The sequence below is a fragment of the Phalacrocorax carbo genome, chromosome 11, assembly GCF_963921805.1.
Source record: "Phalacrocorax carbo chromosome 11, bPhaCar2.1, whole genome shotgun sequence".
NCBI lineage: Eukaryota > Metazoa > Chordata > Aves > Suliformes > Phalacrocoracidae > Phalacrocorax > Phalacrocorax carbo.
Genome location: NC_087523.1, coordinates 16305879 through 16328498, shown reverse-complemented (window position 1 = coordinate 16328498; position 22620 = coordinate 16305879). Strand labels below are relative to the sequence as shown.

General features: G+C 43.7%; 1 protein-coding gene across 2 annotated transcripts in view; it reads left to right on the top strand.

Annotated features, from left to right (window-relative positions):
- NRK (Nik related kinase) overlaps positions 1–22620 on the top strand; it is a 104712-nt gene that overhangs the window by 46490 nt on the left and 35602 nt on the right. The window contains exons 7-15 of one of the 2 annotated variants that reach the window (XM_064463215.1): positions 879–1009; positions 3829–3883; positions 6095–6173; positions 6874–7049; positions 8808–8880; positions 9293–9488; positions 10366–10530; positions 11281–11442; positions 14977–15129. In XM_064463215.1, the coding sequence (XP_064319285.1) occupies positions 879–1009; positions 3829–3883; positions 6095–6173; positions 6874–7049; positions 8808–8880; positions 9293–9488; positions 10366–10530; positions 11281–11442; positions 14977–15129 (1190 nt within the window). The remainder of the gene's footprint in view (positions 1–878; positions 1010–3828; positions 3884–6094; positions 6174–6873; positions 7050–8807; positions 8881–9292; positions 9489–10365; positions 10531–11280; positions 11443–14976; positions 15130–22620) is intronic. The other variant, XM_064463216.1, reaches the window with a different exon arrangement.

Below are 22620 nucleotides of genomic sequence, written 5' to 3'. Positions count from 1 at the left end.
CCAAAGGTCAGGTCCAACTTATTGTTGGAGAAGGTTTGCAGAACAGGCACATTAAATTTTAGTAGCACAAATGATTGTAGTTTACAGATGATCTGCAGTGAGGTAACATAAATGAGAAAATGTGTTCCCCGATGGTAACCATAGGGCTGTCTTTCAGTCCTTTCTTTTCCCTTCTATTTTGTCTTCTCTGTAAACAGCACTCAAGTCTATGCCCAGTGGATCCAATTAGTTTATCTTAGAGGTTTGTTCAAAGAAAAATACAATCGCATAATTATTGGTTGTGTGGGCCCTTCTCCATATCTGAGCAAAACCATTTTGCTGTGCAATCCTGACGAAAGTAACACCCTTCTCAGCACAACGAGCACCACAACATTCTGTCATTATAATGAGTCTAAGATCAGAATAAACTGGTATACTCTCCAGCTTGTTCTAAGGTAGTGTTTGAATGTAGGGAAGGAGTTATTCCAAACACCTCAAAATGAAGTGATGTGATAGTTCTTTCCAGCTTTCACGAATGGCCATACTGGATACATCCAAATTCGCCTTGTCTGTGGATACTATTTTTTCTTTTCAGATACTAGTTAAAGACCTCAAGTCCTACTCAATGTAGTGTTTAGATTAAGCATAGATTATTCTGTAATGTCTTCCTAGAGCAATTCCTGCCTGCTGTAACCTGCCAGATTTAGCATGCTGTTTATTTGATCCAAAAGGCAGTTAAATTTCAACTATTGGACAAGATGTACTGGAGGAACTCAGATTTGATACGCATTGTAGCCCAAAGGTTTGGTATTCTAAACAGTATGAATGTAACCAAGCAAGCACTCTGCCACATGGATACAACACCTCATTAATTTCTTTACCTCTGCTTGGCTTTTCAGTGGATTTTGGTGTAAGCGCTCAACTGGATAGGACTATTGGGAGAAGAAACACATTTATTGGCACACCGTATTGGATGGCGCCTGAGGTCATTGCTTGTGAGGAGAACCCAGATTCTACATACGATTACAGAGTAAGCATTACAACTCTGCATAAGGTAGCAGAACGTGCAGGTTATTGTTGAAATCCTGCTCAAATGCTGCATTTGAAAAGTTCAAACTTCCCTCCTTTTGAACAGTGATACTATTGGAACTGTACTAATAAGAAGTATTTGTAATATGTGGGTGGTGGCTTTTTAAGAATGGAGTTTCGTTATGAATATTTTTTTGTGAATTGTTAATACATGAAATACACTTTCATGAACTTCTATGCAAAAAAAAACCCCTGATATATGGGTATTGCAGGTCAGGATAGAAAAGAAAGGAAGAGGTAAATTTGGAAGGAATACTTGAAGTAGTGTAATACTATTATGACATGTTACTGCTCTCCTCTGTGATAGGGCTGTTCTACTCTGTACTTAGCTGTGAATCCTGAGTTAATTGGCAAAAATTAGTATCACTTCACTCAGTTATGAGCATATGACTGCAAGAGGTTTCCCATCCCATAATGATTTCTGGTCATTTGCAGGGTGGCTGAAGTGAGAAGGCCCATTCCTTCTTGTCCCATCACTGGCCATCGCTCATAAGTGTGGCTTGGTCTTCTTTACTCCCCTCTCATCAGGAGTTTTTATGCATGTATGAGATCCCTCTGAGCCTTCCCTTCTCCAGGCCGAACACTTCCATCTCTCTCAGCCCAGAGCCTGGGAATTCCAACCCCTTAAACATCTTTGTGGCCCTTCACTGCACCCACTCCGATATGTCCATGACTTCCTTGCACTGGGGAGCCCAAGAACAGCTATCCAGCACTTTTTCTGGTTCTCCTCCTAACTCTTATAATATGCTGATGCTGTTCCACAGAGACTTATGAAGTTTATTCTTTGTCCTCTGGCCTGTTTCCAGTGGTGTTGTCACTTATAATGCAGGATGTTTTCCAGGGATGGCTTTCTGAGCGACCCTCCAGTCACTCGCTTGTTCAGATGCTCTCTTGGTTGTCACTTTGCACCTCTCATTCTGATTGTGGCTTCAGAAATATTTCTTATAAGAACCTGTTATTGCTTCCATTTTCTAGTTATTCGGAGGCTGTGATTCTCCCTTGCTGAGACCTTCTGCGCTGCTCTGGCAGAGTGAGGTCACGTTGTGTGAGTGTCAGTCACGACCAAAGAATGTTCTTGGATTTTATTTTATTTTTCATACCATGGAAATCTTCTACTGAAACCTCAAGAAATTAATCTCTTGTCTTCATTCCCTGCTCCCAGTTTCTTTCCTTTTCAGGATGTGTACTTTTCAGAAGATATAAGCATAGGAACATACACCCCTAATTCTTGAGGTTTCTTTGCCTTCAGTAATAATCACTGTTCATCTGTGCGCATTTATCTCTGCTTCTGAATAGATTCTGCAGATGGTAGTTTAAAACGGATCAGTGGAGGGTTTTGGAAGCACTTATGCAGACAGGGCTATGAGTCAGAAGGTGGCATGGGGCCGGTCTTTTCTACAGAGATTTATAGCTGATATGATGAGCAAAGTAGCAGGAAGTCACTCTGTAACTTCTTGCTGATCCAGCTATGATTTAAAAAAAGAGAGAAAGATTATAACAAATTAGTAAAAATATCTACGTACACTGACCTGTAGAAACACTGCTGTTATCCTCCCTTTCACCTGTGTGCCTCTCACACTTTGAAACTCCAAACAAAAACTCTTTGTAGCCTGGTTGTTTCTCCCATTGTCCCCAAAACCTGCAGTACTACCCCTTGAAGACTTTTCTAATTTTCAGTCATTTGCTTAATAACAAGTCAGGACTGTGAATCTCTTAAATTCCCACCAGTTTTGTTGTAAAATCCCTCCTCAATCTGTGATGCGAACTGGTTTTCAGCTTGTGTAAGGCAGTTCAGGGCAGCTGGACTGAGAAGGCTGAGCTGATAAAGTCAAATTTAGTTCAAGTGCCAGGCTGGGTATGAGCTCCTGTTCAAGTAATGCTATATTGCTTCTAATCTTTGAGGGTTTGTCTTCTGCCGCTCCCTTTTTTTAAAGGATAGTTTTAGAGAAGCCCTGCAAGTTGGTTTGGTCACGTGCCTCTAATTTGGCTACATTTAGACACAAAAATAGTAAGATAATGCACATGATTAATCAGGTGGAAACCTGCAAAATTTTTGCAGTCGCTGGTAGTATTTCCGATTTACCTTCCATGATCAAAACCTGGCCCTTAGCATCCAGCTGAGCTGAGAAAGGGAACTCCAGTGGAAGTTAACTGAGCTGAACATATACTGAGGCGTAAATCTGCCTGTGTGATGCGCTCTCCTTTCATGTGCCCAAAAACATGTGACTGGAGACTTTGTAGGCAGAAAAAGTCAGACCCCAAGGCCTGACTATAATTCCTGTTCCATCAGCACAGAAATTCAGCAACGACTGCTCTGAAATAAGCGTTAAGACCAAGAGTTTTTTTGGCCAGGAGCCGGGGGGTGAGGCACTGCTGTGTCTCACTGCCTCATGAGAACAGATTAAAAGATTTAAAACATATGTTTAAACGGTGCCTGCTATATTCTGGCTCTTGTTTTCTGAATGCAGAAGGTCTGCATTTTGGGGCTGGCTGCTTAAATGATGAATCAGCTGTTCAGAGTTGTATGGGAAATGGGAAGCTCCTGGCTGTTAGTACATTTCCTAAAAGCTCAGTAGGGAATGGGAGGGAGCAGAATGTATGGCACTCCAACTAAAATGACCTGATCCAGGAGAAATCTAGGGAAACTGTAAAAACAAACAAAAAAAAAACCCAAAACCAAAAACCCAAGAGAAAACAAAACCAGACAAAACAAAGCTTGAATGCTGCAAGTTGCAATGTGCAATGTTTCTTTTCCTGCAGAGTGACCTGTGGTCTCTGGGAATCACTGCTATTGAAATGGCCGAAGGAGCTCCTCGTAAGTGATTTGGTATAAAAGTGGAGGTGTCTATGCTTTGTGAAGATGTAATGTAATGTGTCAAAATAACTCATGCTTGGCTAATGTGCAGATGTACAGAATTCTGGTTCTGGCTGTATCTTTAAAAATAATCTATGAATTTTCCTTATTTGGGCTCTTCTGCCTTCCTCTTCCTTTTAGACCCTTTAAGTCTATATTTTGATTCCTTGCTTTCATTTCCTAGGGAAACTAAAATTTTTTCTTCGAACTCTTGCTAGCATCACTTGTTGATCACTGCCTGAGGGTACAGCTAAGCAGAAGTGATTTACACCTTAGCAGAAAAAATTGACAAGGGTGGCTTTGGGTTTAGGTCACTGCAAAAATATGACTGTGGGAGAAGCTAGGCCTAAAGGTTAGAGTTTTACTCTGGGACTGACTTGATTCTCACAGGTTTTGGGAAGGATACTGTATTTGCTCACATAATGGCTTCGGTCCATGACCACATTCTCAACGTGACAGCAGATTGCTGTAGCTTTACAGCCTGCCCTCGCCTGCCAGCTGTCCCCCTTCCTCATCCCGTTAGCCTCTCGCAGCCGTTGGGCAGAGATCCATGGCTGCAGCGTGGATGCAAAGACCTTGTGCATTTTTGTTTCCACGGAGGACCGGTTGCTTTGCGCCAGTGCCCGCGAAGCAGATGTGAAGTGATGGAGTATCTGGTCACTGCTGAGAGCGCAGGAGATGAAATAAATTATACTCTGGCCTGAGCTTGAGAGCTTGTAGGCTGTGTTTTTAAAAGAAACACACTTGGCTGTTCTCCCATCAGGGTTTGTTTTCAGCAGTGCTCCGGAGCCAGCTGGAGTTCAGGAGCACTTTCAGACACTGTGCTTCAGCCTAGCTGAAGCTTAGTCCTGAGACATGAGTCCCTGGGGAGTCTTCTTTGTGAGAGACTTTGTAGCTTTGCATGCTAATTCCCTATGCCACTTGTATTTCATGTTTTCACTAGTTTTGGCAGGGAAATGCTATGGGTTCTGTTCTGTTGCATTGTGTTTTATTTACTGTAGTGCAACAGTGTCTGGGACCCAGAGCTAGAAAGCAGACTTATTCTATCCCCCAACGCCACTGTGTCACATGCTATTGAAAATACAAACAAAAAATTCAAACCCAGAACCCAGATGTGAGAAACGACGGCAGGTGGATGCAGGCAGAGGAATTAATAGAAGACAGTGAAGGCTTTACCAGACCACAGCCTTCTCACTTTTACTAGTTCTGTAATGCTGTAAGTCCATTCCTATTAAGAGAGTCACTGCTGAACACCTATATATCATAAGAAATCAGCCTCCGCATAGTTCTTATCAGTTGTCATTCAGTAGCTCTGTTTTGTGAAGGAAGACCTCTGACACTCGATATTTCTCATGACCAATGGAGCACACTCATAATTCCATACAAAATGCCTGCGATAGATGAGATGTGATGGTATTTACCTTCTGCAGTGTTCTTTGTAGCTTCAACTTTCCACAACAGTAACGCTAAAGAGAAGTACATTGGGCTGGAGAGAAACCAGTGTCTGAATGCATGAGTAGAATCTGTTGCAGATTGTCTAATAATGGGGCTCACACTCCTGAAACACAGAATAGATGAAATGTGTGCTTAGTTATTACGCTCTGTACCAGTTGCACAGTTCATGAGCTCTCCGCTTCGCATCAGGTTTCCTTCATCCTGCATTTTCTCTTATGCCATGAACGATGTAGCTAAGTTTGTTTAAAATTTAGCTTATCATTTATCTGAACCACAAGCCAGACATAATAACCTAGATAAGTATTTCAGTCCCAACTTTCTGTTATTTATGCAAAAACACCCTTTGGTGTATTAGAAAGGTGAGCTTTTTTTAATGTCCTTCTGAAGCCTTACATTAAAAAATACGGAGAAAGTTGTACTTGTTCCTGCCATGCAGCCTTTCTTTCAAATCTCTTTTAACTGGCAATAACAGCATATTGTCATGAAAGGTTTCTGTGTGCTCAGAGACTTTATTTCTTGGCTGCAGTACAAATTTTGTTGACTAACAGTGCGGTTCTGCGGCGGATGCTGTGCTGCTGGAAGTGGAGTGTTTGTGGAGGACTGCTCCTCTCTGTCGGGAGAACCAGGCTCCTGGCCCAGCTGGGTCAGCGTGGTTAGGCTGTGGGAGGGACACGGCGGGGACATGCACCCTTCAATAGCTTGTGGTTTCCTTTGCAGCCCTGTGTGACATGCACCCCATGAGAGCGCTCTTCCTCATCCCACGGAACCCGCCCCCAAAGTTGAAATCCAGAAAATGGTAAAAAGATGTGTAAAAACTGTATTTTTGCTGCATTTGGCTTAGGAGGATTCTGAGCTCTCTTGTCTGGAGACAATGGTCTTGTTAAATCCTACAGTGATCTGTGAAGTCTTTCCTAGGACGTTTCTAGTGCTGGGTTAAGCCACAGGTGCAGATGTAGTTTACCTTTGGGAAGCAACACCTTTCTTTTCAACTCTGCCTGAACTGCGGCAGTCATTGCAGTTGTGAAAGTTTGGCACGGGTGGCTGAAATTGTGGGGCAGGCAAGGCTTAGATGGGCTAGTTGGGGTCAGTGCTTTGTCAGAAGGCTGCATGGACATTGTGGGGCTAATGGAAATCACTGTGGATTACAGAGACTTAGTGTGTCTTTTAAATGAAGTGTATAAAGAAAATCTTTACCATATCAAAAAGGTCAGGGCATTTTTGTAAAAGTTGCGTTGGCCAGATTGTGGTTTTTTGATCCAGATGTAAATTCAGGGTAACTCCACTTGGAGGGCGGTTGAGGTGGAGTTCCCCATCCTTCGGCCTCAGCACTGTGCTGGTCTCAGGCGGCACACCAGTGGCAAGACTCAAATTGTCTCGTGCAGTTCCAGCGCAAAAGGAAACCTTGCAAATCTAGTGGTTTCCATCACTTGGGGGTAGCGCTTGGTGCACAAGGTGAAAAGGTTTATTGTTTTCCTCCACTTTTCTGTCTTTTTCAGGTCAAAGAAATTCCTAAACTTTGTCGAAAGCTGCCTTGTAAAAAATTATTTGCATCGTCCGTCCACTGAAACCTTGCTTAAGCATTCTTTCATCCGAGACATGCAGAATGAACGGCAAGTGCGCATCATGCTGAAAGACCACCTGGACAGGACCAGGAAGAAAAAAGGAGAAAAGGGTAACATGGCAAAGACAAAATAAAAGGCACTGCAGAGAGTAGGTCCTCTTCCAATTTTGGCAGCAGCTTACAAGGCGGATGCAACTGAAATACTAGAACAGGAAAACTGAGAAAGTGTTGTCCCTGATAGCAGTGGGGCCATTTTGAAGATCTCTGCCAAAGCCCAGGTCCTTAATGGTGGGTTTAAGTCTTTGGAGCCTCACTGACGCTGATTGACTGTGAGCAACCCTAATGCTAACGTGAGCGAGGAGTTCAAGTCTAGGACCCTAATTTCTTGAGTATCTAAGTAGTACTCAACAAGTGTTTCCTGATCTTTTAGTTAATCTCTCTGTCCCCAGTCCATTTAATTTACCTGTTGCATCTCCATGTAATTTTAGCTTGCGAGTTCTTTGGGGGCAGAAGCGTTTTGCAGTGGAGTGCACAAAAGAGACCTCAAGAAGGCCTCCAAGCTCCAGCAAAACACGAAAGGGGATAATGAATCATCTGCTTACATGGTGGTTGAAGAAAAAGAGAGAATCTGAGTTTTTTCCAAATGCCAGACTTACTCTTCAGAGCAAAAGCTGGAAGAGGCAGTGCTGGAGTGAGGATGATACTTGTATAAATGCCTGTGCGCAGCAGACTAAGGGCTATGCAAAGTGGAGAGAGAGCCATAGCCTGTTGCCCACCAATTTTTCCCTGCCCCCTCTCTCCTCTTCCTTTTCCATATATTTTATACTGTCAGGGGCACTGTGAAGATCAGTGACTATGAGGGCAAACTCGGAAAGCACTATACAGTCGGAAAGTGACTTATAAACTCCAGGTACTGATTTGACAACAGGGATATTTGTGCCTAAAATGAAACTGCTGTTGCAACATAGATTTACTGACTCCAGTAGTAGTTGCAAATTCTGCCGCTTCTTTTCAGCTATGAATCTCAAAGCACATTCAAATGGAAAGATAGCAAGTAAGAGTTTCTCACAAATGCCCTTGGGCGGGGTCGGGAAGTGTAATGATAACAATCGCTTCTTGATAGATAGTTATATTTTTGCCTGAGAAGTGTTATTTCTAATCAAAGCTCCCCTGAAAGGGAGAACAGTGTGAAATTGTCAGACTATACAGTTCAAGGCAGGGACTTAAAAAAAAAATTAAGACCCACTTTAGCATCCCATATAGCCAGCAATGCAGAGTAGGGCCAGTTTGAAATTATCCCTTAAAGCTGCCTTTGTGTAAGTCTTGCAGAGAACTTTAAAAGCGTGGATCAGCTTCTTCTGAACCTCTGTGCTAAAACTAGCATCAATTTATTATCCCTGTTTCTTTTTTTTAATTAATTAATACAAAAGGAAACCTGGATTTACTGAATGCCTCAGCTTAGACATACAACAGGTATACAAGAGCAGAGAAGGGCAGTACAAGTCTTTTATGTCCTATCTAAATTTCTTTCTGAAGAACTGCTGATGTTGTTATCGGGGTTGGATTTCTCTGTGGGTTTAGCCTAATTTATTTCAGATTATGGAAGTAGGTTAGTTTTGCAAAACCAATACAGTCAGTCAAGGGAAAAGGTGGGAGTGTGTAAAGGGGCTGCCCTGAAATATTATCTGAACTAGATTTTGAATTATATATGTGGATATCTTACCCCCCCTCAGCCTCCCAGTGCGACCTGTGGCTTTTAAATTCCTGCTAAGCTACATGTAGTTCAGGTTCAGTGCTCAGAAACAAAGTTCAAGATTGTATCTTAAATAACAGCATCCTCCACTGGGGTTTGTTTATTCTCTTTTTTAGAAGAAACGGACTATGATTACAGTGGAAGTGAGGAGGAAGATGATGAGCTGAATGAAGATGAAGGAGAACCAAGGTTAATTTTATTACTGGAATGGGAAATTCAACTGCCCCATCTGTTCTCGTTGAAGGCAGCCCTCCTCAGCCAGAATGGCTTTCTTAACTTGCACTGAATCCCTTATCTCCTGTATCCCCTCTGGCAGCTTTAGTTGTTTTGTAGCTATCAAATACAGAGGCTGAGTATAAGATGTCTGTAATAAGCTGCTTCTTAGTTCCCCTGCAAGAGGGAGGGAACTCTCAAATGAAAGACCTAATAATCAGCTTCAGGCTGTTTTGTAGCACAGTAAGTGTGGATGCGTAGTCAACATGCTGGAGATTATCAGAACATCTTAATTTGCTAACACAGGACAGCAAGCAGTTCCCAGTGCACCTTGTATTCTGTCTTTAATGTTACGTTTAGTCATGCAGAAACCTCCCCTCTGTTTCAGCTCCATAGTTAATCTACCAGGGGAGTCTACTCTCCGCCGTGAATTTCTGAGGCTGCAGCAGGAGAACAAAAACCGTTCTGACCCTCATCGCCAGCAGCAGCAGCTGAAGGACCAGGAAAAATACAAGAAGCAGCTGCTGACAGAGCGGCAGAAACGGATCGAGCAGCAGAAGGAGCAGAGGAGGCGGCTGGAGGATGTAGGGACTGGCTTGTATTGTTGTTCCATGTCTCATCACAAATAAAAAATGTGCCTGTAGAGAGTAGGCTTTGAAAGGCAAGAAGGCTGTGTTAAATTGTCAGCACGACCTGGATTGTAGTCTTTAGCCTTGGGAGAACTGTTGTCACTTTTGAACACAAGGATTTTAAATTATTTTAAATGGGCTCTGTCGGTTTCCTGCTGACAACCTGCCCTGAGCTTTGGGAGCAGAAGAGGAAGGGCATTTTGCTTGAGTTTGTTCGGTGGTGCAAGCCCAGGCAGATGGGATGAGAGATCCTGATTTCTTTCTCATGTGCATTGCCCAGCTCAGAGTCTGTCTGTCCAATCCAGGGTCCTGGCCCTGCTTCTGTTTAAGATGTTACAAGATAGCTGCTGCCTTTTCAGCTGTCTGACACACCATGGTGTTGGAGGCATTGCTAAATAACCAACATGCCTCTTCTCATGAGCATCTCATGAAATTCAAGCATTGTGCAAACACTCCGGTGCTGGCATTTGTGAAGCAAAGTGCTGCTCCAGCAAAACGGGGGGGCTCTGGAAAAACCCTTCCATCTCAAAATGACAGGAAGACATTTGTCATTAGATTAGCTGCCAGCCATCACAGAGATCTCACATGCCTGCTTAAATGAATGGCAAATCTGCCCTCGGCTGCCAAAAGGGCAAAGGTTTCACTTCAAGTCTGGCAGTCGTCGTGGTGGAGCTTGTGGCTGTCTGCTTTTGCTGTGCAGTGTATCAGGTATCCCCTATCAGTGACAGCATAGCAGGAAACAGGCCTTGTGATTAATGAACACTGGCATAAGTAATTGGTGGGTACAGAAGTAAAGTAAAATGTGCGATGTTATTCCCTGGCTCTCTTCCAGCATCAGAGGCGAGAGCAGGAGCTACAAAGGCAGCAGGAGTGTGAGCAGAGGTGGCCAGAGGCTAAGGCCATTCAGAGGAAAGAGGAGAGGTGTAAAGAAGACAAAAGGGCTGTGGAAGATGAACGGTTCATAGTAGAAGGACAGAAGAAATCAGAAAAGAAGCAGGTAAGAAAAGTGTTTACTGACGGCAATTCACAGCTCCCTGTTCCTGTAGCTGATGTCTTTCTCGGTTCCGAGGGTGTTCGCATCCTCTGAGTCACAGACCAGAGGGGGACTTTTTAAATGCATTTACTGCCTCTTGTTTTCAGATTCAGCCTTCTTTTGAGTTAACTTATGTGTTACTTATCGTCTTCCTTACCCTACTGCCTCTCCCACATCTGTCCCTGCCATTTCTCTGTGCTGGAATGGTTTTCAATCACTTCAATGTGATTTAAAATTTCTTTACCCTGAAAACTTCCAGAAACAGCTCAACTTAAGCTTAAATCTCCAGTCTCCAGTTTCTGTTCAGGTTGTAGTCAGGACCGTTTATTTTTCACAAACAAAAATGGAGCAGAGGCTAATTTTAATGCTGAAGTCTCATTGACAAGTCTGGCACCTCGGCGACAATGTTTTTCTAATGTTTCAGCAACAGACTGATTTGTAATCAAACAGAAGCACGGGGTGTTTGATTAAAGCCCTCTGGTTTTAGGAAAAGTACAAAGGAAGAAATAGGATTTTCTGATGTGCTGTCTCAATAGCCAAACAGAGTGTTTGGGGTCACTTTATGCTTCCTATTGCTCAGGGTTGTGGCTTTTCTGTCAGCCCTGCTGGAATTGTGCTTGCTTTGTTCTCTAAAAAGGCAGTATTTCCAGTGGTCAGCTTGGTTGGTCCTCCAAGGCATTCTTCTCTCTGATGTTCATCACTCTCTGTTTTCAGAAGGTGGAAGATGTGCAGCATAACAGGAAGGTGCCTCGAACTCTCCCCAAAGATCAGACACAGCTGCTGTCTCTCCAGCATGACCACAAGCAGAAGAAGAAGGAGCCTTCTAAGAGTTCCCATTCAGCAGTGCATCCTCCATCAAGCAGCACAAGCAAAGAGGTACCACCTCAGCCAATGTAGCATTTTGGTGCTTTCCAGTTTATGATGCGGTGGTAATGCTGCAGCAGAGAACAGGCTGATCTATAAACCTAAATCTGGAGCTCGACCTGTGTCTTACTACACACTTATGCTACAGTAGTGTTTGGTTTCCAATAATGTAGAGGGTAAGGGAAAGGAGAGGTTGCTCTGTCACTTCTACTTGTGTTCAGAGAAGGGTTTGACTGGTGAATGGGGAAAAAAGGTCCTTCTGGTCAACCAGGTGTCTTTTGCTTGTCTTCCAAAGAGTAATGAATTAAGGTAGTATCATCAAGGCTTAACAGATGTCTTTGTCTGATTTTAGGGTTCATAAAATTGACCCAGACACAGAATGGTGTCATGCCTCCCAAGCACAGATCTCTGTGCCCCAATGTCAGGCTGTAATGCCTTTTCTTGTTGTCTCCCAGGATTTTAGGTAGGTAAGAGTCGATGGATCAGGGGTAGCCACACGTAGTCCTTGATTAAGATTGTAACCCATGTCACTCTTTTGCTAACTCTGAAAGTATTTCTGCCCACCAACTCATTCTGTTTACTGTTATCATATTGTGAAAAGCTATGGGTCCATTTCACGTATGTTATCTCATCATTCCTAGCACACTTATTTTCCTTTATGTTATAATCCCAACTTGTGAGCCCAGTTCTACAGCTGGTGTGATTTGTTGTGTTACTAAAGCCTGGATTGATGTCAGAAATCTCAGCAGCTCACAGGTGCCTCCTTGGGTGGCTGTGTGTAAGTAGTGGATGTGATGGTCTCTGCATTCACGGCAAAGTATCTTCCCAAAATACCCAGGCAAAGGCGTGAGGAGAGCTCATGCACATGTATGCGGGAGGAATGCAGAGCACTGCTTCTTAACATCTTGCTGCAGTCTTTGAGCAAGTGCCCTCTTTGTCACCTCTGTGTGAGCGTGCATGTGTGCATGGATGCTGCAGCTGGTTCCCTTAGCTGCAATTTTCTATATTGATAAACAGTTAAAAGAAACTGCTAGGATTGTTGAAATGAAGAATTTTAGTAACTGAAGAGAGTCTGCAAACAGCTAAGCAGCCATTGTGAAATCAGAAAAACAAAAGATTGCTTCTGGTTAGGGTAGCAGTTTGTAAAAACGGGAGAATAATTCTATTTGAAGTACAACTTAAGTGTCAAAGAACCAAATGCCCTAGCTTCAGAGGCTTTATTGCATTGACTGGTTAAACAAATCATTACCGAAATTTGAATGAACTCCTCTTGAAATCAGTATTTGTTTGATGGTGGAGGGCTGGGTCTTATTTCAGCTGGGGAGTAAATTGGGTGTGGACAGAGGAGTAAGCTGCTTTTGCTAAATACACAACATCAAAGTCAACAGAAATGCTTTGCCTTTGCTAGGCTTTCGGTGGGTGGGGAGAAAATGCAACTCAGTTGAGTTAATTTAACTTTCTTTTCTACTTCATTGTAGTTAGAAGTCAAAAGAACTGCAAAATGTCAGCTTAAATACTCATCTGTGGTTTTGGCATGTGTTTTGTAAATGACCCCTTTGTAGCAGAGTGAAACGTATTACGGAATTTAGCGTGCAGTCATTTAACTTTTAATTTAGTGGTGAAATAAAATACCACTAGTTGCAGATAAAGTGCTGCCTGCCCTTTAGGTTCACAGCACAAGGCTCTTGTTGTTACGGCTACCATAATATACTCTAGTTTTAAGGGCAAATGATTTTACAATATTACTTATTTAGTCTCAGAATGTCTTGGAAGTCACAGATCCTTCCACTAAAATCATAATTAGTGGTACACGGGTGCATTTTTTTGGTTGACATTTGAGACTTCATAATTATGTCAGCAGTCATAATTGTTCACAACAACTTAAAAATGCTTTAAAGTTTTGACTGTGTTTACCAGTGATAACTCAGTGAATTTGTTCTTGTTGGTATTGATCTCTCCCGGTTTACCAGGCAAAGAGATGCTAGCTTCTGTGTTGGGAGAGATGTACACAGGGATGGAAATAGCCCGCTCAGGAGCGAGTTTGCTCACATACTTTTTAGGGCTCATTGGCATTTGCAGGACCTGTTATTGATACACAAAAAACTCTCCAGAATTATCATTGCATTGAGGCATTAAAAACAAACAAACTGAACCCCCCCTAAAGCCCTCCAAAGCTTCACGTTCCACGTTTGGGGCCACAGAACCCTTTCTTGGGAGTTCCTCATCTTCGCCATTGCACTGCTCCTGTCGCAGGCAGGTCAGGGCAGGTTTCCCCTGCTGTGTGCAGATGTGGGCTCACTCTGTGGTGTGTCTGGTCCCGCCAGCACTGGAGCTAATGAGCTGAGAGGCAAGGACTCCAAGCTCAGGCTTGATGCTGCACTAGTTCAGTGCCTGGATAGGGGCTGCTGGCATCAGTTCTGGGAGACAAGAGTGTTGGCTGCATGAGTTTTCACCTGGATCATAATATATTGCATGCAAGCACCCTTTGGCCACTGAGGTAGTACGTAAATTATCATACCTAGTTTAGTGAAACCACTCTAATTTTTATATTTTCTTTCTTGCTTATGGTAAGATTTGCCTTTCATTATTAGAAGTTGCAAGTAATGAAAATCTGGCCTCAAGAGTAATGTAACGATGGAGTTCACTGGGGCTAGAATTTCATGGTATTTGGTTGTGGTTGCTTGTTTTAATAAGGTTTCTTTTGTGGAGGTTTTTTTGGTGTTCTTTTTTTCCCTAGTCAAGATCTATGAGACTAAGTGGAATCATTTTCCATCTCCTCAGCAGTTTCCTGGGCTGTGTTAAGAATATGCTTACCTTCCTGATGTAGGCACAAACATCCAGATATAGTGAGAGATGCCATTAAGAATGCCCACCCAGGCACAGATAACGGAGTGTATTTATGGCATTAAACTCTAGTTTAGTATGTACAGCTGTTTCTAGGCTCCTGAACTGGAGGATATGCTAAAGATCTAACCTAGAGAATGGGAATTAGTCATGTTGAATGAAACTTGAAAGAGCAGTGGGGTCAAAACCCTAGGATAAAGATTTTTATAATGAGCAATTTTCTCAGGAATAAAAGGACCTTTATTCTTTCCAGATCGTGTTGCTTAGTCTGTTCCATAGTGCAAGTAACATACCAAAAGATAGTCTTAAAAGCGATTTAAAGTAGAAAGCAACATGCAGCAATGTCAACGTTGTAGAAGTGGGTAATAAATGCACAGCAAAACAGGCTGCATGTTGTCAAAGATAAGTAAATACAGACAGATGACTCCTCCCGGCGAAAATCCCAGCCTGCAGTGAATGGGATGGCCTGGAATACAGCAGACGGCAACTCAGGCCCTTTTCCTTGTTGCGGTTGGGAAACTTGATGGAAAAGGAAGGGTTGCAAATGGAGAGGCAATACTGGTTCGTATTGTGCCAGGGCTGACCTCTCCCTGATGGGGAGGCCCATCAGAGTCAATGCACACCGTGCTGCTGTTGGAGAACATCCAGGCTGCGAAGCCTGAGGCTCAGTGTGCAACATGCTGCTGCTTTTCTCCTTCTCAGGCCGAGGACAGAAAAAAGAAAAGCGACAGCATCCAGCCTTCCCTCCAGTGGCCAGCGGTGCTGGGGCACGAAGCCACGCCACACGCCAGGATGGGATCTGGCAGCAGTTCCAGCCCTTGCACCCCCGCGCCACAGAGAGCCGTGTTAGTACAGGTATGGTACTGCTGCCCCGGATGGGGAGGAGAAAGCATGGGTAGCTCCTAAGCAGAACAGTGCATTGGAAACCTGATTCCCTTCGCTCCTGGCACAAAGGACTGAGGCCTGTGCAAACTGGCTCAGAGGTTTTTTGTGCCACCACACACTGCTAAGTACTATGTGGAATTATACTTAGGCACTGCAGATCAGGGTTAGAATACAGTTATTTTTATATACTTGATGCCAGATCGCTGATTCCGTGATATTACTCTTAGATTTTTCACTGAAAACCTGAATGGCTGTGCTGTTGCAGTCCCTGGATGATGTATTATTTATATGGTGCCATAAATATGTGGCACTTTACAGAACAAGTACAAAGCCAGAATTTTTGTCCCTGAAGACCATATAAACAAGCAAGATTGTTAGTGATCTTATCAAATAATCTAGAAGTATATGGAAATGCAATAAGGACAGATGCAGGGGCAGATTTTGCCTGTGGATAGAGCTCAGAAGGTCTGTGACTTGAAAAATTTCAGTATTAGTTTTAGAAGCAGTACCTAAACAGTACCGGTACCGTGAAAGCACTCAAAGTTCTGCATTGGAACCCTTCTTGCAAAACAACTCAGTTCCTGCTGTACCTACCAGTCTGGGGAGAGGTGATTCAGGGGTCTCACAGTGTGCCCAAAATCTCATCTTCCTTTCAACATCCTACTCTTTCATAGTATATGAAATAAGTAGTTTAGACTGCGGTTACATTTTTTCCCTCCACTCTGTTTTGAAGGGACTGTAAGCATCTGTGAGCAGAAGAAAAATAAGACAGCAAGTTGAAATGGAATAAACTACTGGAAGTGTGAACACGGACCATTTAAGCTGGAAATCTCCACTTGCTTTGAAAACATGCAGTGGCAGGAATAATCTTACTGCCTTTACAGTTCCCCATAACACTTCATTTGTGCATCCATTCATCCCCTCACAAGGATATAGTCATAGCACTTGTTTTATTCTTGGCAGCTCTCAGTTTGTGCTGGACTCGTGGATGGATGGATATACAACTTTTGATCCATCTCTCCAATTGCTCTGTGGGATTTAGCTAGTGGGACCCACAGCAGAGTTGCACTCAGATCAGGCATAGGTATTGTTTGTGTCGTACTGTGGCATGTTGTGGCCTCTTCCTTGTGCATTGGATCTGGGAGTTAAAGGAGTAAGATCAGACTGCAGAGGAGGAGGAGTTATTAGTTTCAGCTCAGCTGCTTTCAGAGTATGTTGTGCTGCCTCACCGCAAAGCCCTAGCAGCTGGGTGAGCCTGTGTACTTCTTTGAGGCTACCTCTGATTATGGGTTATTACTATGAGGTTAGGTTGTATTATTCCAAGCTTTTCTTAAGCTCGTTAAGCTTGGCATGCATGAGCTTCTGGCAAACATCCTGCATGGAAGATTGTAGAATCACAGAATGGCTTGGTTTGGAAGGGACCTTCCAACCCCCCTGAAGTGAGCAGGGACATCTTCAACTAGATTAGGTTGCTCAGAGCCCCGTCCAACCTGACCTTGAATGTTTCCAGCAATGGGGCATCTACCACCTCTCTGGGGAGCCTGGGCCAGTGTTTCACCTCACTGTAAAAAAGTTCTTCCTTATATCTAGTCTGAATCTACCCTCTTTTAGTTTAAAACCATTACCCCTTGTCCTGTTGCTACAGGCCCTACTAAAAAGTTTGACCCCATCTTTCTTTATAAGCCCCTTTTTACGGACTGAAAGGCCGCAATAAGGTCTCCCCACAGCCCTCCCTTCTCCAGGCTGAACAACCCCAGCTCTCTCAGCCTGTCCTCAGAGGAGGAGCTGCTCCATCCCTCGGATCATTTTTGTGGCCCCCTCTGGACCTGCTCCAACAGCTCCATGTCCTTGTTGTGCTGAGGGCTCCAGAGCTGGAAGCAGCCCTGCAGGTGGGGTCTCACCAGAGCAGAGCAGAGGGGCAGAATCCCCTCCCTCGACCTGCTGCTGGCCACGCTGCTGGGGATGCAGTGCAGGATACGGTTGGCCTTCTGGTCTGTGAGCACACGTTGTTGGCTCATGTCCAGCTTTTCATCCACCAGTACCCCAAGTCCTTCTCCATAGGACTGCTCTCAATCCCTTCAAACCCCAGCCTGTATTGGTATCGGGGGTTGCCCCGACCCAGGTGCAGGACGCTGCACCTGAGCTTGTCCACGTCCCTCTGGATGGCATCCCATCCCTCAGGCATGTCAGCTGCACCACTCAGCTTGGTGTCATCTGCAAACTTGCTGAGGGTGCACTCAATCCCACTGTCTATGTCATTGATGAAGATATTAAACAGTACTGGTCCCAGAACAGACCCCTCACTTGTCACTGATCTCCATCTGGATATTGAGCCATCAACCAATACCCTCTGGGTGCGACCATCCAGCCAATTTGTCATCCACCGAACAGTCCACCCATCAAATCCATATCTATCCAATTTAGAGAGAAGGATGTTGTGGAGGACCATGTCCAGATAGATGACATCCATAGCTCTTCCCTTGTCCACTGATGTAGTCACTCCATTACAGAAGGCCACTAGGAAGAGCTGGAAGTTTGCTTTCCTAAAATCCAGGCTCCTGACTTTACTCTTTGCCTGACCCATATCCCTTAGGACTACAAAATCCACCAGTGCATGATCACTGCAGCCCATGCTGCCTCCAACCTTGACATCACCGATTAGCTTGCTTGTGTTGGTGACCAACAGGTCCAATATCACATTCCCTCTGGTTGGGCTATTACCTGGCTTAAGAAGTTATCCTCCATGCATTCCAGGAGTCTCCTGGATTGCCTACAGCTCACCGTGCTACTTTTCTAGCAGATGTCGGGGTGGTTGAAGTCCCCCAGCAGGATATGGATAGTGCCTTATAAAGCAAGATATGGAATTGCCTTAAAATCCATGCCCTCGTTAGCAGCTCCCTATACTGGCCGTGCCAAGCTCAGCATGTCCTGAGTCGGCCCTCTTCATAGCACCATTTTTCTGTTCTGCCTTTTTCTCAGGCTGTGCTTCACAGAGCACTCCGTAGCTCCTCCTTCCCCAAGAGCCAGGGTCCTCGCCGATCAGGCTCTCTGGCTCAGCTCTCCCCTATCCTTCTGCTTTTCTTCTCCGTGGAGCGAGTCTGTGGGAGGCAGGTAATAGCTGGCTGTTAGCGTCTTTAAATCAAAGCTTCCCAGTGCCTTTTCTGTTCACGTTGCTGTTTGGTGATGGAATAATCACCATAGACAGCTGTTGGGTGAGGAAAGGCCCTGTTTCACCTGTTAGCTCTTACCTGGGAAAATATTAGTGTATCTTCTCGCATCCTTTTTTCCAGGGCCTGTTTGTCATTTCAAGTCACGAGTATTTTAACCGGCTGAGTTGATGGCCTGGCTTGTAGCATCAAATCACTGGAGAGCTGTTGCAAGGTCTACAAGAAGGACATTTGTATCTTAGCCTTGGGTAGGGGGTGGCAGCTTCCTTGAGGCAAATATTTCAGCCCTGCAATAGAAGTGGGAGAGTCCACAGTTTATTGCAGGGCATTTGGGATTCTGCAGGAGCACAGTGGCTGTATAGAGGATAGTCCTGCCCTGTTAAAATGGTACTCCTGGGATGAAAGGAGCTATGTTCCAGGCTGGCGGTGTCACCTCGGACAAGTCACTTCATTCCTTTGCCCTGTCGGTGCTTCTCTGTTTGGTAGTACCTCTCCCAGCTGCCGAGGGGAGTGGTGAGGACTGAAGCGGTATTTACCAACCTCTTTCACATTCCATGATGGAAACTGCACTATAAAAATTTTATGCTGTTTAAAGTGATGGTGTTACTTAAGCATAATAGCAGTAAGTGATACACAGTTGTTACCGTGTGATTTCACTCTCTGCTGGTAGCTGCCCTGTTCCCCACTCGCCAGTCACTGCTTCAGGTGATTAGAGGCTATGTGGACAGGGAGAAGCCAATCTGCAGTCTTTACCTGCTGTGTTAGCATGGAGACCAGATGAACTTCAGTGGGTAATTTATAAATCCTCTGAAGGGTTGTGTTTCCTTTTGCTGGTTGGCAGCAGCTGTTGATGCTAATAGCGGCATGTTTGGATAAGCTGCCTGCATTAACTGTATGAAGTGTTAAGGCAACATGAGTGATGGGCCGGTTAGACACCTGGAGATTAAAAGACTCACAGCAATATACTTGTGAAGTTTGATACGTGGGTGCCTTGTTGATTTAAAATAAAAGTGAACTGAGGAATTAAAATGCAAGCTGAATTCATCACAGATGTCTATGCTGAAGAACTTCCAGCCAGGTTTGTCAGAGAGGGATCATCTGTCATCACTGCTCTGCTCAGACAAAAATGACTTCTTATTTTAAACTGTCATATTCTGTGAGATTTTTTGGCACATCCTGGTTGCCCAAATCTCTCTCAAAATTATTTCTCTAGAAATCTTAACACAGCCCCTGAGGTGCAGGGAGCATGATTTCTCAGTGTCTTGTATCCTATCTGTCTGGAAAGGGAAGCGTGAGATATTACCAGATCAGAGTGTACCATTTCCACCTGTTTTGTTCCTGGTTTGTCTGCTGCAGTGCCGCAGCAGACCTAGCGCTCTGGTTGTGATGGTGTGGGATGAGCCATTCTGGGACCCCTGCAGAATTTCACAGAGACTTCTTGAACGAAGCCACTGAGTCTGTTTCTCTGCCCAGCGTCTCCTGCTGCCTGACTAGCAGAGGAATTTAGCTCACATCTGAAATGAACTTGTGTTTTTTAATTGGCTCTATGCTTTTCCTGTAGGATTTGCTAGCTAGATCTCCTCTATTGTCTGGAGGAATGTGGCTGAAACAGAACAAGAAAGCTAATAATATTAGAAGAACTAGCTGTGCATTAGGTCATGGATTGACCCAGTATCCCAGAGCAGATCTGCTCAGAAGTTTAAGAAAATCCTTCTACTTATGCCGTTTTGTAACGACAGTTGCGCTTATCTACCCCCTGTATGCAGATTCAGTTCAAATTCGTAACTTAGGCTTCCTCCGAAAAGCAGTGCGGCCTGACTTTTTAAAAATTCTTGCTCCTAAATCTTCTTAAACTAACTCTAGTAATCAGTCTTTTGTACCCTATCACCTTATGTTATAATTTCAGGAAGCAGAGAGTCCTTTTCCTGAGCTCTGTTAGGTGTGCATTTCTGGTTTGAAGACAAGGAGTAGGTAACACTCGGTCTACCAGTGCTTTCCATGCATGAGAGGAGCTGCTGTTCTTTCAAATATTCTTTAAATTAAAACAATTTAAGACTCAAGTCTGAGTAGTTTAAAATCATTGTTAGGTGGGGTTTTTTTTTGAAAATTTGGCCCCAGTACAAATTATTTTATCTCTAAAACTTAAGGGAAATATCAAACTATGACTTTGGGGATTATGTGAGACATTTTTGGCTTGCTGTGGAATTGCGAGGTCTTGTAGGTCCTATGGAAATCATCCCAAAAGCAGGCGTCACTTCTTGGCTTTACAAGGAACCGGTGTACTGGTCTCTCTCTTCCTAAGGAAAGTGTGTAGGTACCGTCTGCAGAGTTTGGATTCATCCAGTCACTTATGTCATGACTCAGCATAGCTCACCCGTGCTCTTAAGCACAAATAATTTGCTGATAGTCTGCAGGACTCAAAAGCTGGAATTTAGGAAGAAATGTAAGTATCTTCTTGAAAAAGTTGCAAGGAAAAAAAAATCTTCCTATATTCTGATAATAATACACTTGCTATAAAACCTATTCCTGTACCCACGCTGAATCATTCCAGGGGAACACTTCGCTGTTGAAATAATTCTGGTTAACTAAAAACTACTATTAGTGACAATCATGTTAGACAAAAAAGTAATTTTGACAAAATGAAAGGACATGGATTATGAGTTGTTGTAACTGCTGAAGAAGCTGTTTTTCTCTAAAGGGAGTCAACAGAGCATATTGTCCCAAAAAGACAGAAAAAGCACCTGAATATTTAACTAGGTGAACTTCTCAGGACTGTTTTTCAACAGTTGACTTTGCCATGCTGGTCAGGGAGGTTGTGTTGAGTTGTTTGAATGGATGATTGGCATTTTTAACTATCTTTAGATTTACTACCCGTCAATATTTAAGTGATTTTTGAATGTTGTTCCTATTAAATAATTAGTCTTGTAGCATTATAGGGAGTTTACAATCATACCATATTATTGAAAAGCTGTGTGCAGTTCTCAGTAACTGTGTTTTACTTTTTAAGACTGGGGAACTGGAGAATTTTGTACACTTGGGCTGATAAATCAATAAAATATTCATCTGAGTCATTCTTTGGGGAAACTGAGCTGCAGCTGCCTCTGATCTGAGTTGCAGTAACTCAGTCAGGACACAACAGTTTGAACTTTGACACAGGCAAAAATTGCCGGCCTCTTTCTTAGGCCTGCAAGTGGTGGGGATGTTGGCCTTGCCGTGCGTTTGAGGAAGAGGTGTGTTAGCGTGCCAGGGCACGGGCTCCCTCCCGATGCGGGAAGGACACCGGCCTGTGGTGTTCCTGCCAGCTGCGGGTGTATGTGGAGAGCCCTGGTGTTGCTTTGCATGGGAGGTCTGACAAGATAAAGCAGAAAGTGGTATAGCTTCAGGCATTTCTCTAATATTTTTTTCCCCTGTTTCTGTAACATCAAATTGGTCCAAGCATAGCAATCCCTCAAGATGGGCCCCACTCACACACTGTTTCTGTGTGTTCTGTCCCAGTCTCGTGTCCAAGAGGATCTCACATTTCAGGGAGGATCAGTGCCTTTGGTTGACATTTTTACATCTCTGCCTTTCTTCCCCTTTGGAAGATGCTGGTGTAATAGATCATTAGCATGTAGAAATTAAGGGACCTTACCTTCTTTTAGAATTTTTTTTTTCTTTCTTCCTTTAAATACAGAAAGAATCAGAGGACCAAATTTTGAGTATCGTAACTTGAGTTTTACACTGCTTGTTTGTTGTTCTCTTGGAATGAAGACTTTGTAAGGAAGTGATTTGTTTTCTTCCCCTCCCTCTGCCCATGGCCATGATTAGGGCATTTGCTATCCTAATGTTCTAATTTGATACCCTAATTTGCAATGGGAGCACCTGGACGTGACTACCCATGAGGTGTAGTCTGAGTATAGTTTCTTATTTCTTTCTTACTGCATCCTCAAGTTTGATTTTTTTTTTTTTTTCCTTCTTTCAAGTAATTGAAATTCTGTTACAGAGGAGGGCCAGGGCACCCTCATAATCACTGGAGAGTTGAAAGTGCTTCCAGCTGGTGGTTTGTCTCCATTGACTCTAGGTTGGTGGTGGGCTTGCAAAGACTAGTTTGGAAGTCAACGTCTAACTTGGGGAGGTGGGTTCCCCCAGGGATCATACTACCTAAATTCTGAAATGGAAGTGTTGCTCAGGTTTGAATGAAATATACTTACTCAACAGTAATTCCTGCATCATCCAGTTAACTAGCTTGCTGTGCATCACCAATGACCTGTTAGCTTCTCCCTAGATTTAAGAAGGGGAGATATATGTACAACAT